Source organism: Phascolarctos cinereus, unplaced genomic scaffold, assembly GCF_003287225.1.
Source record: "Phascolarctos cinereus isolate Bilbo 61053 unplaced genomic scaffold, phaCin_HiC Scaffold_1;HRSCAF=81, whole genome shotgun sequence".
Classification (NCBI taxonomy): Eukaryota; Metazoa; Chordata; class Mammalia; order Diprotodontia; family Phascolarctidae; genus Phascolarctos; species Phascolarctos cinereus.
In genome coordinates this window covers 135,469,390-135,485,277 of record NW_027555514.1, presented here as the reverse complement: position 1 = coordinate 135,485,277, position 15,888 = coordinate 135,469,390, and the positions used below count along the sequence as shown (strand labels likewise).

General features: G+C 37.7%; 1 protein-coding gene across 4 annotated transcripts in view; it reads right to left on the bottom strand.

Annotated features, from left to right (window-relative positions):
• Positions 1 to 15,888, bottom strand: part of DOCK4 (dedicator of cytokinesis 4) — a 554,933-nt gene that overhangs the window by 253,695 nt on the left and 285,350 nt on the right. For all 4 annotated transcript variants that reach the window (XM_020984638.2, XM_020984640.2, XM_020984641.2 and 1 more), the window contains exon 9: positions 165 to 246. In XM_020984638.2, the coding sequence (XP_020840297.1) occupies positions 165 to 246 (82 nt within the window). The remainder of the gene's footprint in view (positions 1 to 164; positions 247 to 15,888) is intronic.

Below are 15,888 nucleotides of genomic sequence, written 5' to 3'. Positions count from 1 at the left end.
TGTTACAACTGATACTACATGAATGGCCAAATTTCTGAATCTTCATGAGATTTATAAGCTAACTAGCAATCTTAGGCAGGAACAATGGGGTCTACTTATAATAGCAATTTGGATAAGTACAATGGAAGAAAGTTTTCTTGCATATGAAAATAAGGTACACTCACCACAAAGAGAGAACAATGTCTTTCAGGCTTCTCTGGGGACTTTGGCAGACCATTCCTATTTAGTCTCAAAAAAAACCTCTCACTGCAAGCAAGAAAAAAAAGTTTTCAATTTTAAGAAGTTAGCTTACTTTCTTTATTTTTATTTTTTTCATTCTTCTATAACTTTGATTCTCAAACTTTTTCATTCTCAACTTTTACAATTTTAGTGAATACCATTCCAAACAGCATGCATTTTATAGAAAAATTTGCCTTATAAAAATTTGCCTTTATAAAAATAGCACCTAAAATGGGGGCAGCTAAGTGGCTTGGTGGATAGAATACTGGGGCTGGAGTCAGGAATACCTGAGTTCAAATCTGGCCTCAGACACTTAATAGCTATGTGACCCCTGGGCAAGTCACTTAACCATTGCTTGTCCTAATCCACTGGAGAAAAAAGGGCAAATCACTCCAGGTCTTTGTCAAGAAAATCCCATGGACAGTATAGTCCATGGGGTCATGACTCAACAACAACAACACAACACCTGAAACAAAAACAGTTTGCTTCTCTTGGGATAAACTTTGCAAGACAACAACTCAGAAAGTGGCAAATATAAGGTACAAAAAAATGACTTCCTGAGAAGTGAAAAGCATTTGAAATCCATCTTTTCATTGTTTTTCTTTCCAAAAGTATAGCCAGAAATTAAATAATGAGGATGAAACAAGGTATCATTTGCGTGTCCTTACTAGAGAGTCACATGGAGCCTATTCGTTTTTCTTTAAATTAAATTTTATTTTTAATCATTTTTATCATTGAAAATCTGCTTTTTCTCTCTCCCGTCTCTCCCTTCCACTGAGAAAGAAAAAAAAAACATTATTACAAAGATATATAGATGAGCAAAACAAATTCTTACATTGATCACATCTAAAAAAATTATCTAAATCTGTACTCTGAGTTCATAACTTTCTGTCATGGCATGAAGAACATGTTTTCTCATGAGTTCTCTAGTATTGTGGTTGGTCATTGTATAGATGAGAATCCCTAAGTCTTTGAAAGTCGCTTATTACAATACTGTGATTGTGTAAACTGCTCTCCTGATCCTGTATATTTCATTCTGTATTTTATCAGTTCACAAAGTCTTCCCATATTTCTCTAAAACCTTCACCTCCTCATTATTTTTCAAAGCACAATAGTTTCCCCATCACATTCATATACCATAACTTATTCAGCCATTACCTAGTCAATGGGCTCCCCACCCCAAGTCTAATTTTTATTTAAATACTTCTGTTTGTTGATCAGTGACAGAAATGCTTAATAAAATTAAAATGGGTGGTTGGGTTATGCTCTTACAAATTCAGAATTTAGCATTCAGTAAAAAAAGGCAATTCTAAGAAAAATGAAAGTCACAGAAAATATCAATGCATAAGAAATGAATCAGTTCACAATGAAACAAAAGAACTGAAGGATCACCTACCCCATTCGTCAGTGTGGGAAAAAATCTTGCCATAATTAATGGGAATAAAAATTACTTTTGCATAGTTGCCTTTCAGGGGTAGATGATAAATGGTTAAAAAAAAAAGGGAAGAAATTCAGTTAGGGAAGAAAAAGGGCTACTTCACATTATTGTAATATTATTATCTATAAGACATTAGGCAATAGACCACCTGGAAAGTCCCTGGAACTTTATACCAATGGTCTCCAAAGCACACTGCAACAATCACTGTACAATGAGTATGGGCTTTCTAGAGGTAACTAATTACCATTCTTGGCCCAGAGCTAACTCTGACATATGAGTTACAAGTAATAATTGTTTTCCTCCTCCTATTATGTCAAAACAAAGTTGAGCCCACTACATTATTGCTCCTTGGTTTTCCTCATTAATGTGTACCACACTTCCAGAGCCAGGTTTGGGCTTATGCCTAAGCACAGTACAGAATATGAGTTAAGAAGCAATGAAAGATTCAGCTGAGTAAAGTATTTCCCTCAGCAGCCTGGTAAGAGCACCTGGAATTTTACCTTTTATCATCACACCTTTAGCTTAAGATAATTGTGCTTACACAAAAACCTTGTTAAAATGTAATTAAGCTTCCTGGATTGGGTAATGCAAGAATGCTAGATTGGATGGTTTAAAAACATTTGGGCAGTTACAGAGGTTTATCACCCCCAAGCATGTCCCATGAATGAACTCAGATCAGTTTAACAGAGGAAGCAATCTGGTAGGGGAAGAATCACAGGACTTGAAGTCCGGAGAATTGGGTTGCCTTAGTCAATTTGCATTGTAAACCACAATATTCATTCAGCACTTACTCAGTTATTTCAGTCTTGTCTGACTCTTCATGACTCCGTTTGGGGTTTTCTTGGCAAAGATACTGACGTTGTTTGCCATTTCTTTCTCCAGCTCATTTTACAGATAAGTCTGAGTTAGTGACTTGCCCAGGGTCACATAGCTAGTGTGTGAGCTGAGATCTGAAGTAAAGAAGATGAATCTTCCTAACTCTAGGCATGGTGCTCTATCCACTATGCCACCTAACTGCCAACACTAAGCACCTATGAAGTACTATTACAGAGACTAGGTCCCTGGAGTAATGGACATTTTTTAAAAATACAGAAACAGGGGTGGGAGATAAAAAAGATCAGAAAAGTCTAAACCTAGTAGCTACTTGGCAGGGCCACGTGAGCTCACTTTAATGGAGGCAGAGGAATGATGATGGATCTAGCCAGAAGGACATACTAGACACCTGAGAATGAAAACTGTAGAAAGGGAAAAGACAGATTTTTGCCAGCTTTCCAGTTCTGCCTAAGACTATCTTGCATAGAATGCCTAAACATCTAAATAGTTTATTTATCAAGAGAGGGTATGAGGTGACAAGTATGCATTAGGCATGGAACATTGGAAGAAGAAATGCCATTTGTTTCTGTATTCTGTTGAATTCTGTCTCTGGATGGCTGTCGTTAGTATCAATAGATGTTGCTAGAAACAGGGACAGGGACTATTCCGGAAATGTGATTTCACTGGCATGAGGAAAATGCTTCTACCAAGCCAAGGTGGCATCTTCTCTGACACTTATAGTCCCACAACATTGAGAAGGAAACCCTTCCCTGGGTTACACAGACAGAAGGCATCAGAGGGAGGGCTTGAACTCGGGTCTTCTGGGTTCTGAGCCAAGCTTTCTGTCCCACTCTGCCCTGCTGCCTTTTGATTGCCAATAAAATAAGATTTCATTCGGTTCTCTTTCACCCCACACTCACCCACATCCCAACTCCCACAACTACTTTTGCAGCCTGAGGCACTGCATGAGAACCAGTGACTATTTTACATCAGCCTGGGAAGTCTAGGGTGCTGTGGCTTGCCTGCCACTCCCATGCTTAAGAAAGTAAAACACAAAACCAAAGGCATAAGGCCTGAGTGGGAATATGTTTTTTGGAGAAAAAAAACTTGGACAAACAGTGAAATCTGGACTGTGAGGGAGAATGGGTGCTCTTTCCTCTTTTCAGTTACCAAACAATGGTTACAGAAACAAATAAGGATATAAAACTCACTCTGCCCACCTTACCGCCTTCAGGCAAATGAGAAAAATGTCAATGGTGTGATATGAAGAGCACTGGATTTGAGGAATACACACACACACACACACACACACACACACACACACACACACGTACACACACGAGCTGAATAAAAAAACATTTCACTCAACAGGGAGACAAAAGGAAAAAGGAAGAAGTGGGGAATTAGAGGTAGGGTACATGACCTGCTACTTATACCTGTATGATTTTGGGAAAGTCACTTATCCTCTTTAGGATCTTTGTTTTATGTCTATAAAATGAAATACTTGAATCCCCCAAGTACCTTCCAGTTATAAAACCTGGGAAGAATTCAGTCTAACGGCACAGTAGATAGAGTGACAGTTCTGGAGTCAGGAAGACTTGAGTTCAAATCCAGCCTCAGATACCTATGATCCATGTGATCCTGGATGTCACTTAACCCTTGCTTGCCTCAGTTTCCCTATCTATAAAATGGAGTTAATAATAGCACCTACCTCCCAGGGTGATGATGAGGATCAAATGAGACAGCAATGTATTGCCAGTGACTGTCACACAGTAAGTGCTATATAAATGTTAGCTATTCTATCTAGAGGATAAATGTTCATTGAGTCACTCCTATATGTTGAATACTGTGCTAGGCTGAGGGACATATAAGCACCAACAAAACACAGTCCCTGCCTTCAATAAGCTTACAGACCAGGAGGAGATGTAAAGTATGTACCAGGGCCAGATAGGTATCACACCTATTCACTCACTGATAAAGGGAACTCACAGATGAAGAAACTCCATTTGCTAACACAGAGGGCCACCTTCTTTGCAGTTTATAATTTTAGAGACTGATTTAGCCAGAGTGGAATGTGTCAGATGCAGGATTTGAATCCAGGTCTTCATCCGTCTGTCAGATGAGAATTGTATCCATTTTGGTATGCTGCCTCTCAAACACAGGCCTAACTATTATGCAAAATAATATTACTGGTGCTTAAGAGAGAAATAATATAATCTGCAAGATCAGGGGAAAGAGAGAGCTCAATCTCTACTGGGGGTAAAGGCAATTAGGCAAAGCTTTATGGAGGAGGTGGATCTTGCTTGGGAGACTGGGGGAGAGAGAATAGTCACTCTTCCTGAAGGAGACATGAAACCAAGCATTGAATCACCAAGTTCAAGGAAACCTTAAACAGTCAACAGCCCTGCTACCATAAGGTGGCCTCGTAAAACATTTTCAGTCAAGGTTTGGGGCCAAATGAACACGGCTACATCAACATTAAGAAGCTTACCAAGACAGATGATCTCTGAGGTAGGCTGCATCATTAATGCTAACACCTACCTCTAGTAATGGTCACCAACATCTGTTAATTTGTTACTTCCTCTATGTGAGGGACTATGGCTAGCTATTAGAGACAAGAAGCAGACCATGACTCCCCAAGGGGATTACAGTCTAGTTGGACGTACAGAACAAATGCAAACAAGAGAATATAAACATCCCAAATCAGTGTTACAAATAAACACTAAAACCATTTCATGGTCCCTGACAGTTAAGGAAGGCCAGGGAAGCTGTGATATAAGTAGGACCCAACCAGGGATAATTTAATCCAATTCCATTCCACTGAGCAAAAAATTACAAAGTGTCTATTGTTTGTAGGTCACCCTATAGGTACTAAGGTAGTTATAAAGTTTAGATAAGGCATAGCCCTGTCCTCAAAGGGCTTAGAGTCTACTGGGAGAATATGATGCATAGAAAATCATAATAGCTGATATGCATACTATAGAAATAAATGCAAAAGAACATATTTTTTGAAGTACAAGGATCATAGTTATAGAGCTAAACAATATGAGAAGCCATCATTTTCAACCAATTCAACTTCAGATGAGAAACTAAAGCCCAAGGAGGCTAAAGTAAATTGCCCAAGGTCACACAGATAGTAAATATCAGAGGCAGGATTTGAACCCAGATCCTTGAACTCCAGAAAGAGTGCTTTTTTCTTTCTGCACAGACCGAGGGCTTCATGAATCAGGTCACATTTCAGTATGGTTTTAAAGCAGTGGTGTCAAACTCAAATAGGTCCTCAAATAGAGCTTCCACCCACCTTCCGCTGCATTAGGAGTCACAAAACCATAAAGATTCCTGCAGGCTGCCAGTTGACTTACAAAACTACATATAAACATTGTCTATGTTCTATTGTATTTATATATTTTGTTAAATAGTTCCCAATTACATTTTTATCTGGTTTGGCTTCACTTAGGAGTGGTGTGGGCAGTATTGCAAAGAAATCTGACCTCTGCTATAAAGGATGGGTAGAAATTAATAGGTGAAGAGAGAAAGGGAAAACTTTTTGAACACAAAGAACAATATGAGAAAATGCATGAAAAAAGTCTCCTTAAAGCACAGAATAAATGGAGTAGATGAATACAAAACAAGTCTGGCCATGAAGGGCTTTGAATGCCACACAAAGAAACAATCAACTTTATCAAGAGTGAAAGTATTGAGAAAACAGAAGTGGGTCAAGGACAAAACTTTGGAAAGCTACCAAGGTTAAGGTGTTGGGAAGTGGCCAAAAAGGGCAGGAGGAGTAAGGAAGGAACATTTAGAAAGGTAGGAGAAGAATCAAAAGAATGTGGCATCTCTGAAGCTAAACAGGAAAGGGTGTCAAGAAAAAAAAGGCATAATCAACAGTGCCAAAAGCTACAGAGAAATCAAGGAGGACAAAGACCGGAAAAAAAAAAAAAGCTACTGCCTTTAGTGATGACTGATAACCAATCTTTGAGATAGCAGTTTGAGTAGGAGTATGGGTGTAGAAGCCAGGTCACAAGGAGTCAAGAAAAGAACAGATTATGAGAAGTGCTTAGCATCTATGGAACTGGTTGTATTTAACACCTTCCAAACATCTAGCAAAAAAGGGGAGGCAGTCGAGGATTAACCAGTAACTGGGTGATCTACAGGGGCCAGGGAGGGTTTTTCTTCCCTAGCATTTGGATGAACTGCACATGTTTATGGGTACATGAGAAATAGTCTCATTCAGGCCCCTTCACAGTGGAGCAGGATAGATTGAAGATACACAAGAAAATGAAATTATGAGACAAATGTCTTGGAAGTGGTAGAAGGGAATTACAATCAAGGACACATGAAGAAGAATTAATGAGCTTTATTCAGAGACAGAGCTCTTACTCTGTGACCATAGAGGAGAGTATGCAATCATACTGAGAAGACAGATGTCCTCTGTATTCTCACTAGTTCTTTAATGAAGGGTAGGATTCAGAAAACCAAAAAGGAGATGGACTTTCTGGGCAAGGGGAATGGAAGAAGGGATGAATAAAGGGGCAGTGGGGAAGGGGAAGGAAGAAGGAAAAGACCAATTAATGCATAGCTGTGTTCATATAGTGTATAATGGGAGATAAGGTTGGGAGAATAGGTAGGAATCAAGTTGTGATGAGCTATATGCCAGGCTAAGGAGATTGGACTTTATTATAAAGGTAATGGAGATCCATGAAATGTTTCCAAGCAGGAGCAGGTGATATTTTCAAGGCTGGGCCTTAGAAAAAATTAATCTGGCAGCAGTGAGCAGCAGGATGAATTGGATAGGTGGCATCCTGAAATTATCTTTACCTACTTAATTTAGAAATAATTATCTAATCAGTCTTTGAAACTTGCATATATTTTTCTTTAATGCATGATTAATGTTTGACATAATTACCAATATACTAAGTAAAAGGCTAGGATATTTCTAAGAAGGCAGATCATATTCTTCAAAGAAAAGGTAACTTTAAAATATTTTTTCCTACAAGAATTAATACATACTGCATATATGTCCAAAAAAACTAAAATTCATAAAAAAGCCCAAGAAGAGTTGATATACCAGCTACCTCTGACTTCAAGTCCTCAATAAATTTCAATAAGTTAGTACTTATAATGGAGGCTCTAAAGTGGCGGCCCTGGCAGTGAGCTTCTCGTCAGCATTCAAACACCCTGCGATCATCACAAAGTCTGAACTATGTCACTACAATTTTGGTCCAAGGAATTCACAGGGAACAGAAATTCAGGGAATTAACAAGATGCTTTCAAGTCTCTCAAGTCGTTACTTCTTTTAGAAGACTGTCTCTAGGAGCTCGGGCATGATAAGCTATTCAAGATGAGCTAGAGGTAATTACTTTTCTCTTATTTAACATTTTCTTTGCATTCTTCAGGTATTCATCATTATTCTTTTGCAAAGTTATTTGTGCATATATGCTATATTTCCCTACTAGAATCTAAGCACCATGAGGGCAGGGAAAGATTATAAAAACTTTGTATCTTCCTCAATAGTGTTCTACACATAGTAGGTGCTGAATAAATTTGTTTAAAGTAGGAGCTACATACATACCTCCAAGGCGGTAATAGATGGACACATATTTAAGGCGTATTTAGAATGTTTTTAGGGCTTGCCCTGCACATGACCTAAATTTTAAGGGCATGTTTAGCATCTTGGTCTCCATATCTTATTTCATCTTGTGTCCTTCCAGGTCTCTTCTCATGGAAAAAGCAACTAATACATGCTCTTCTGTAGTACAGTTTCTACACTTGTTTGAGCATCGAGGAACAGGGAGGGGAGTGAGGGTAAGGAGAGGAGAAAGGGAAAGGGAAAAACAAAGAGAAAGGAAATGAAAAATAATGATTGCAAGGTTTCTGAAATGAAACTTGAAGTCCCAGATCATATCCTTCTAAAATGGAAGTACTGTCACACCACACAAGAAACACTGTCCCTGACAGAAACAGAATGATGTGGCCAAGCTAATTTCATCACACCCAATTTAAATGACATAACTGAAGAATAAAGACTGAACTTTTCTTCATCATAAAAGAAAGCCAACCTCTTCCCATTTCAAGCCTTGGTAATGTAGAAAGTGACAAAAACAAACAAACAAAAACCACTCTACTGTAAGGTAAAGGAATTATAGGTTTAAAGTATTTAACTTAAAAGCAAAACATGATAAATATTTGGAGAAGTTAAGAAATACTGAGTGCCTATTTTTTCATTTCTCCTTTATACATTTGAGTGAGAGGCACAGCCTGGTACAGTGCTTAGAGCTAGTCTCAGAATCAGAAAGGCCTAGATTAAATCCTGCTTCTATCACATACTGCTTGTGTGGCCCTGGCTAAATCACCTAATCCCTTTCATGCCCCTGGTCAAGCAACTCTGTAGTACTCTAAGTACTCTAAGTGGGTGACAGATCTGCAATAGCAAATTTTTGCAATAGCAATCACCCAGAGCTCCCCACATTGATGAAATCACAGGTCTAGGTGATACATATGTATACGTATGTACATACACACACAAACACACACACATATGTATACATACATATATATGTATGAATATATCTGCACTTATCAAGTGAAATTAGAAATATATAACATGTTCATATAATTATATACTATAGTAATAACAGCTGGAATTGATACAGTGCTTTAAGCTTTACAAATTACTTTACACATATGATCTCATTGGATTCTCACAACAATCTTGGGAAGTAGGTGGTATTATTATTTCCATTTTACAGATGCTGATACTGAGTCAGAGGTTAAGCGACTTGCCTAAGGTCATACAGCTAGTATCTGTGGTAGGATTCAAACTCAAGCCTTCCTGACTCCAGATCCTACAGCTATCACCTAGCTGAAAAATATATAAATCTTCTAAGAGAACACTGAATTAGACACATTATTTGGATTTAAAGTAGCCATTGGCAATCTAAGACAAGAAGGCAGGTTATCTGCTATTGGCCCCCTTACGCTTTGTATTAGCAGCTACTATCCTTATCCATAATCCCTATTATCCCCATCCCTACATACATAGAGCCCACTATATAAACTGGACTATATGGGATAGAGAAGAACAAGGTGTGGTTGCTTCTCTCCAGAAGCCGTGGAGGAGAGGGGAAGGTCATATTAATAACACTTCCCATGCCCCTTTCTTCATCCCATCTTCCAACAAAGAGAATCCCAGCCTGAGCACGTTACTTTTTAAAAGTTGCTAAACACTGATTGAAAATGTACTCTATAGAGCTTTTTCCAAGAAATCAAATTAGAAATGAGACTGGGGAAAAAAAGAGATCTGTTTTTACCAAATGGAACATAAAATGCTCATCTGAAAAGATCTAAGAACTTGATTTCAATTAACAAAAGCTCCTGAGGGTTAGAACGACTACTTTCCTCCTTCCTTCTTAGCTGCCAATCACAGACCTACACCACTTATTCATTAAGATTGCAGCCCAGGCAAAATGGTCAAAGGCAGCATATTATGTTTTACATTTCTTGGAGAGCACTGGTGATTGGTACTATTGAAACATGTAAAACAATTTCTCATTTGTATATCTTTTGACAAATCAGAATGGCATAATAAAGGCTTCTGAGATTAATATACATGGCTCAACAGGCGATTCTGAAAATTGAAATTGTTCATCACGTGTATGTCACAAAGCCATTTTGACAGTGACCTTGCCAAGCAAGATCACACCAACCTAGTCTATTTTTTAGAAGAGCTTTAAAGTGGAGTCAATATCACTACTTTAATTCCAGTAGTCTAGACAGATTTCCCTGCTGTGTGATTTGGAATGCAAATCTGGATCTGCTTTTTCTATTAGATTACATCATATGCTGTAGCAGAAAGAATATCAATATATATTAAACCACAGCAAATAACAAGTCCCTCGGCCAAATATGGCTCAATTGAAAACGAATGTAGATTTAAGAGCAGATAGCTAATATATAGAGAAATGTGGCAAGTAATTACCAAACATATTATAAACTAACCATCCTTGCTTAATAAACCGCATAATGGATAAGCAAGTAATTCTTGGTTTTACCAGTTTTAATAACATAACAGTTTTGGGGGGAAATGTGATATCTCAACCTGAGTGAGCTACAAAAATCATTGTCATTCATTTGGTGCCCTAAGGTTGTTATAGCAATTCATCATTTTCTTTTTAGTAGGTACAGCAACATCAAAACTAATCAGCAAATGGTTTCAGGGGGAGGGGGAAGAGTCACTGTATTTTAAAATCATTTGGATTAGAGTAGTGACACATATAAAACACATGACTGACAACAAGTCCACAGACAGAGTGGAAAAACAGAGCCAAGATGCCTCATCCAAAGACATCTCTGTGATCCTCTCCCTTCCCCAGACCTTTTAGAATATTTCTAAGGCATTTTTGTACTCAGAAGGATGCATTATTTCATTGGTGTGGACACTCACTCAAAGGTATAAATCTCAAGATAACATTGAATAAAGCAAAGGTCTGGATGTACAGACAGAACTGGGTTCAAATATAAACTCTTACTATTTATGTGGCATTTAGTTTAGTCATTTAATGTCTATGGACCTCAATGTCCTTATCTGTAAAATAGGGGGTTAGGCTAGAACATCTCTGCAGCTCCCCTCCAGGTCTAAGAGTATGACTCTAGTCAAAAGTCAAGACCCTACAAGAGACTGAGTCTTGAACTCCTCCATGCCTCAGTAGCCTATCTTCATCAGTTTCTGTGACCATCAGTAACAAATAATTATCTCATAGCCAATCTGCTGGCAAAGATCCTCTCTAAATTTAACTAGGGAGATCCTCAGTCTAAGACCTGTGGTCTATTGCTTTCTAAGCTCCAAAGTTCCTTTCCTGTTTGAAAGAATCAGGCAGAACTGGAGCATAGCATGGCAGGAAAAGTTCTGGATCTGGAGTCACCAGAATTGGACTCGAATTCTGGTTTTGCCATTTACTATCAGTGTGACCACAGACTATTCACTCAACCTCTCTGGGTCTGATTTCTTCATATACATAGTGAAAGGTTTGGACTCGGTGACCTCCAAGGTTTCTTCCAACTCTGACTCAAGATTTTTAGGATAGTGATGGTCTCCTTTGTTACCAAGATCAGGTATTTGAGCTAGCCGAGGTGTCTGTAGGTATAAGAATTATAACTTTAAGAATTTTGCCTTCAAGAATTCAAAGAAATTGCTTTACCACAATGAAGCAACAGAGTAGACCTTTACTGGAAGTGAGTACATACACAAACAACCACACAGAGGTATTTTTGATGCTATATTCAGAGTGAAGAGTATAACTTGATGTCAGAAAGACATGTCGGGAGTTCAAGTACTACCTGCAATACCCACTTGCTGTGTGACACCGGGCTAGGCACTTAACTACTCAATGTCCTACACAATTCTTTAAGACCATGGTTACAGAGGAGTTATTGATCTGCATTAGCAAAAATAAGTTCTAGAAACTAAGGGGTACCCATCATTTGGAGAATGGCTGAATAATTTATGATACTGAAATGTGATGAAATATTGTGTTACAAAAAGTGGTGTCAGATTTCTGAGAATCCTAGAAACTATGAATTGATACAAAGTAAAGTGAAAAGAACTAGGAGAACTTTCTACAATGATTATGACATTGTAAAGAAAAACCAACTCTGAAAGACTAAAGAACTCTGAACAAAACAATGAGCAATTTATCTCCAGAGGATCTATAATGAAGTTTGTTACTCACATTTTGAAAGACAGCTGATAGCCTTAAGGTATGGAAAAGGGCTTATATTTTTGCACATGACTCCATGGTGTAGATTTGTTTTACTTACTATGTTTATTTGTTGCAAAACATTTCCCTCCTTTTTTATTAGGGAAGTGGGGCAGTGAAGATAGAAGAAGAAGGAGAAGAAGAAGAAGAAGAAGAAGAAGAAGAAGAAGAAGAAGAAGAAGAAGAAGAAGAAGAAGAAGAAGAAGAAGAAGAAGAAGAAGAAGACGAAGAAGAAGAAGAAGAAGAAGAAGAAGAAGAAGAGGAGGAGGAGGAGGAGGAGGAGAGGAGGAGGAGGAGGAGGAGGAGGAAGAAGAAAGAAGACGATGATGAAGACAACAAAAACGAAGATGAAGAAGAAGATGACAAAGAAAAAGAAGGAGAAGGATGAGGAGGAGGAGGAGAAGAAGGAGAAGAAAAAAGAAAATCCATTAAGACCTTTTTTGCAAAGTGCACAGAGGAGACCATAAGATGGTTCAATAGAAAGCAGAAACAAGCAGGACATTTTTGAAAGAATGTGTTGAATTTATTATATACATTTTTAAAAAGCAAATGGTATGGAAAAGAGATTCTGTTTCAAATGCAATCACCTTTATGTGTTCTACTTTGCATGTCAAAATGTATATTTTTTAGTTTCTTAAATTCAAATTATAAAAATTATGTAAAAAGAAAAATAAATTAAATGGATAATCATATCTTCACTGGTAGTTAAGATAAGTAAAACATAAGTCAAGAAGAAAAGGATCAAACACAAAATGGTGTCATAGTATGGTAAAAAGAACACTGGATTTGGCATCAAGAGACATAAGCTCAACTGTGGGCTCCAATGCTTATATGGGCTGATAGAAAACAAATATGGGCTCCAGTAGAGTAGCTGCATGATCATATGGTACGCCATTTTTGCATTTCTGAGAATTGGGTTCTTCATCTGTAAAATGCACAGCACATGTAACAATAACGTTACATGGTTGTTGTAAGGGAAATGCTATGTAAACTTTACACACCATAGCTAGAAACATGAAGTGATATTATTCTATCTCTTCTTCCTATTGTGCTCCCACCTTACTTTACACCCTTCCAACTCAAATTCACTTAAGATGTAATTACACTTAAGCCACACGTCCTTTCTCAACTACTTGCTTCTTGCAGATATATTCTAAGTAGTATCAGACAATGATGGATTGATGAGGAAAGCCTCAGGAAGAAGATGATCTATTTTGGTGAGAATCCAGTTCCCAGGTAACAGCTGCTTGAGAACAATTGAGCTACTTGGATCGTAGATGTTACCTACTCCCAAGGCTAGTAAAACTACATTAGCATATGCTAACCTGATGTCTAAGATATGAAGAAGTAGGGCATGGAGAAAAGAAAGCCTAAAGGAAGAGGCAGGAGTGACTTAGGGCTAGTCTACAGACTAGCTCTACAGATTACATGCTACTTTACAGACATAACTATAAGTAGCCAGGATTATATGGTTTTCTAAGGATTATATAAGGTTAATGCATAAGTGGGTCAACCAATGCCCTGGAAGCTTCCTCTTCAATATGGACATTTTGGTGACTCTGTTCACTTTATTCTTTGACTTTCAAACTTGAATGACTCATTAACGTCATCTTCTTCTGTTGAGGAAAACATATCAGAGGAAATGGCAGTGTGTTGGGGAGGAGACAGAAAGGAGGAGGGAAAAAAAGGGGAGGAAGAAGTATGGACACACAGACGGGAGAGAGGTGGAAGAGAGATGCAAGAAATATTTGGATGCAAAAAGATTAGATATAAAGAGAGGTGCTTAGGTGGCATCACAACGGCAGTCTAAATATAAGTAAAAATCTTGGGAAAAAGTGCAAAGCATTGCTCCAATAATACCCTTCTTTTTTCCCAATCATGATGTGGATGTGACCCTCAGTTCTCAAAGACTATACCAAAAGAGTGCAAGGCCTATTGGTTCTATAAAAGATTTAAAAAATAGCAATGAAATTTATGTTTTTCATCTGAGGAACAGCTCAAGTCTCCCATAATGAGGATGGAGAAGTCACAGAGACTACCTACTAAGATACAGAGAAGTTTCTGCATTATTAGAGGTAACATTCACATCTACAATATCTTGAATCATTTTAAATATCATTAATATTATTACTTACTTTCCCATGATTTATTCTCTGGGTTTCAAATTTTCAGTTGCCTTCAGAATGACCATTACAAATGTTCCTTCTAAACAGTGAAGACTTTCATTATAATTTTTTTCTGATGCAAGCAATGAAGCACCAGCCAGGGATGAGGCAGTGGCAGATTTTGGAATTGCTACCGTATTGTATGCCAGGCAATTATAACAGTAATAACAACAACAGTAAAAACTCACATTTAAGATTTGCAAAGTACTGTCTACATATTTGATCAACTGATCCTTACAACAACCCTTTCAGATAAGTTGTTTTATGACTCTCATTTTAAAGATGAGGATACTGAGGCTGACAAAAGTGACTTACCAAAGGTCATGCAGCTATCGATTTAAGGCAGGATTTGAATTTGGGCATTCCTCACTCCAAGTTCAGTGCTATATTTGCTATGACATCTATCTGGCCCTGAACTGTAATCATTTCTGGTTGGCACACTAGTCCAAAAGAAGGTTTGGAGGGAGTAGTGTAGATTGTACAATGACACACTGACGGTGAGAGCTAAGGTCCCTGGTCCTTGGTACCAAGGGTGGTATGTTTGTTATCTCTTACTCTTGAGAGGTGGGTGATTACCAGAAGATGAGAATGGCAAATAAGGGACAATGACAGGGAAAAATCACCACCTCTAGGGATAAATACATGGCTGAAGCAACAGCTTCTACTGGGCATTTCGTGAAAATCACTTCTCAAGTAGATCCTCATAATTACATTTATTAATCATTCAATCCATTAACAAGTATTTAATAAACATGTAAAATAAATGAAATTTAAAAATAACAAATTAAGTTAAATAAAACCAGACATAGTGCAAGGCACTGCAAATGTGAATACAAAGAACAAAACGATCCCTTCTTGGACGGAGCTTTCATTCCAACAGGAAAAAAATGCGCATATAAACACATATATAGCATAAATATAAAAGAATAAATACAAGGTATTTTGGGAAAGGAGGCACTAGCAATTAGAGGGTCTTAAAAGGTCTTCATGGCAAAGCCTCCTGAGTTTCATCTTAAATGAAGAAAAGAATTCTGCAGGGAGGAGGTAAAAAGGAAATGTATTCCAGGAACGAGGGAAAGCCAAAGCAAGGCTCTTTTATTTAATAAGCCAAGGAAGGTTGTGTCTGAAGAACAGAGGATTTGGTTTCTATTCTTAAACTGGAAGGAACATTAGCTGTGTTCTGATTTAAAAGGAAATCAAAGGAGATAGAATCTTCATGGTGGGCTTTTCCATAGATGAGTGTCATCAAAAGAGTAGCCATTGTCTGAGGCTTCTTACAAATCAACACTAAAAATTCATATGACTGAATAAAATAACATTTTACCTGACTGTTTCCTTAAATACCATTCCATTGAAGGATTTAATTTGAGGTGAATTTTACAAGAAATGCTGGCATAGTAAATTAAACTCTAAATTAAAAGGAAAAGTAAACTCTAAATGTTCAGCTTATCCATTACGTGACAAATTTTAATCTCAAACTGATTTCCCCTGGTGATCA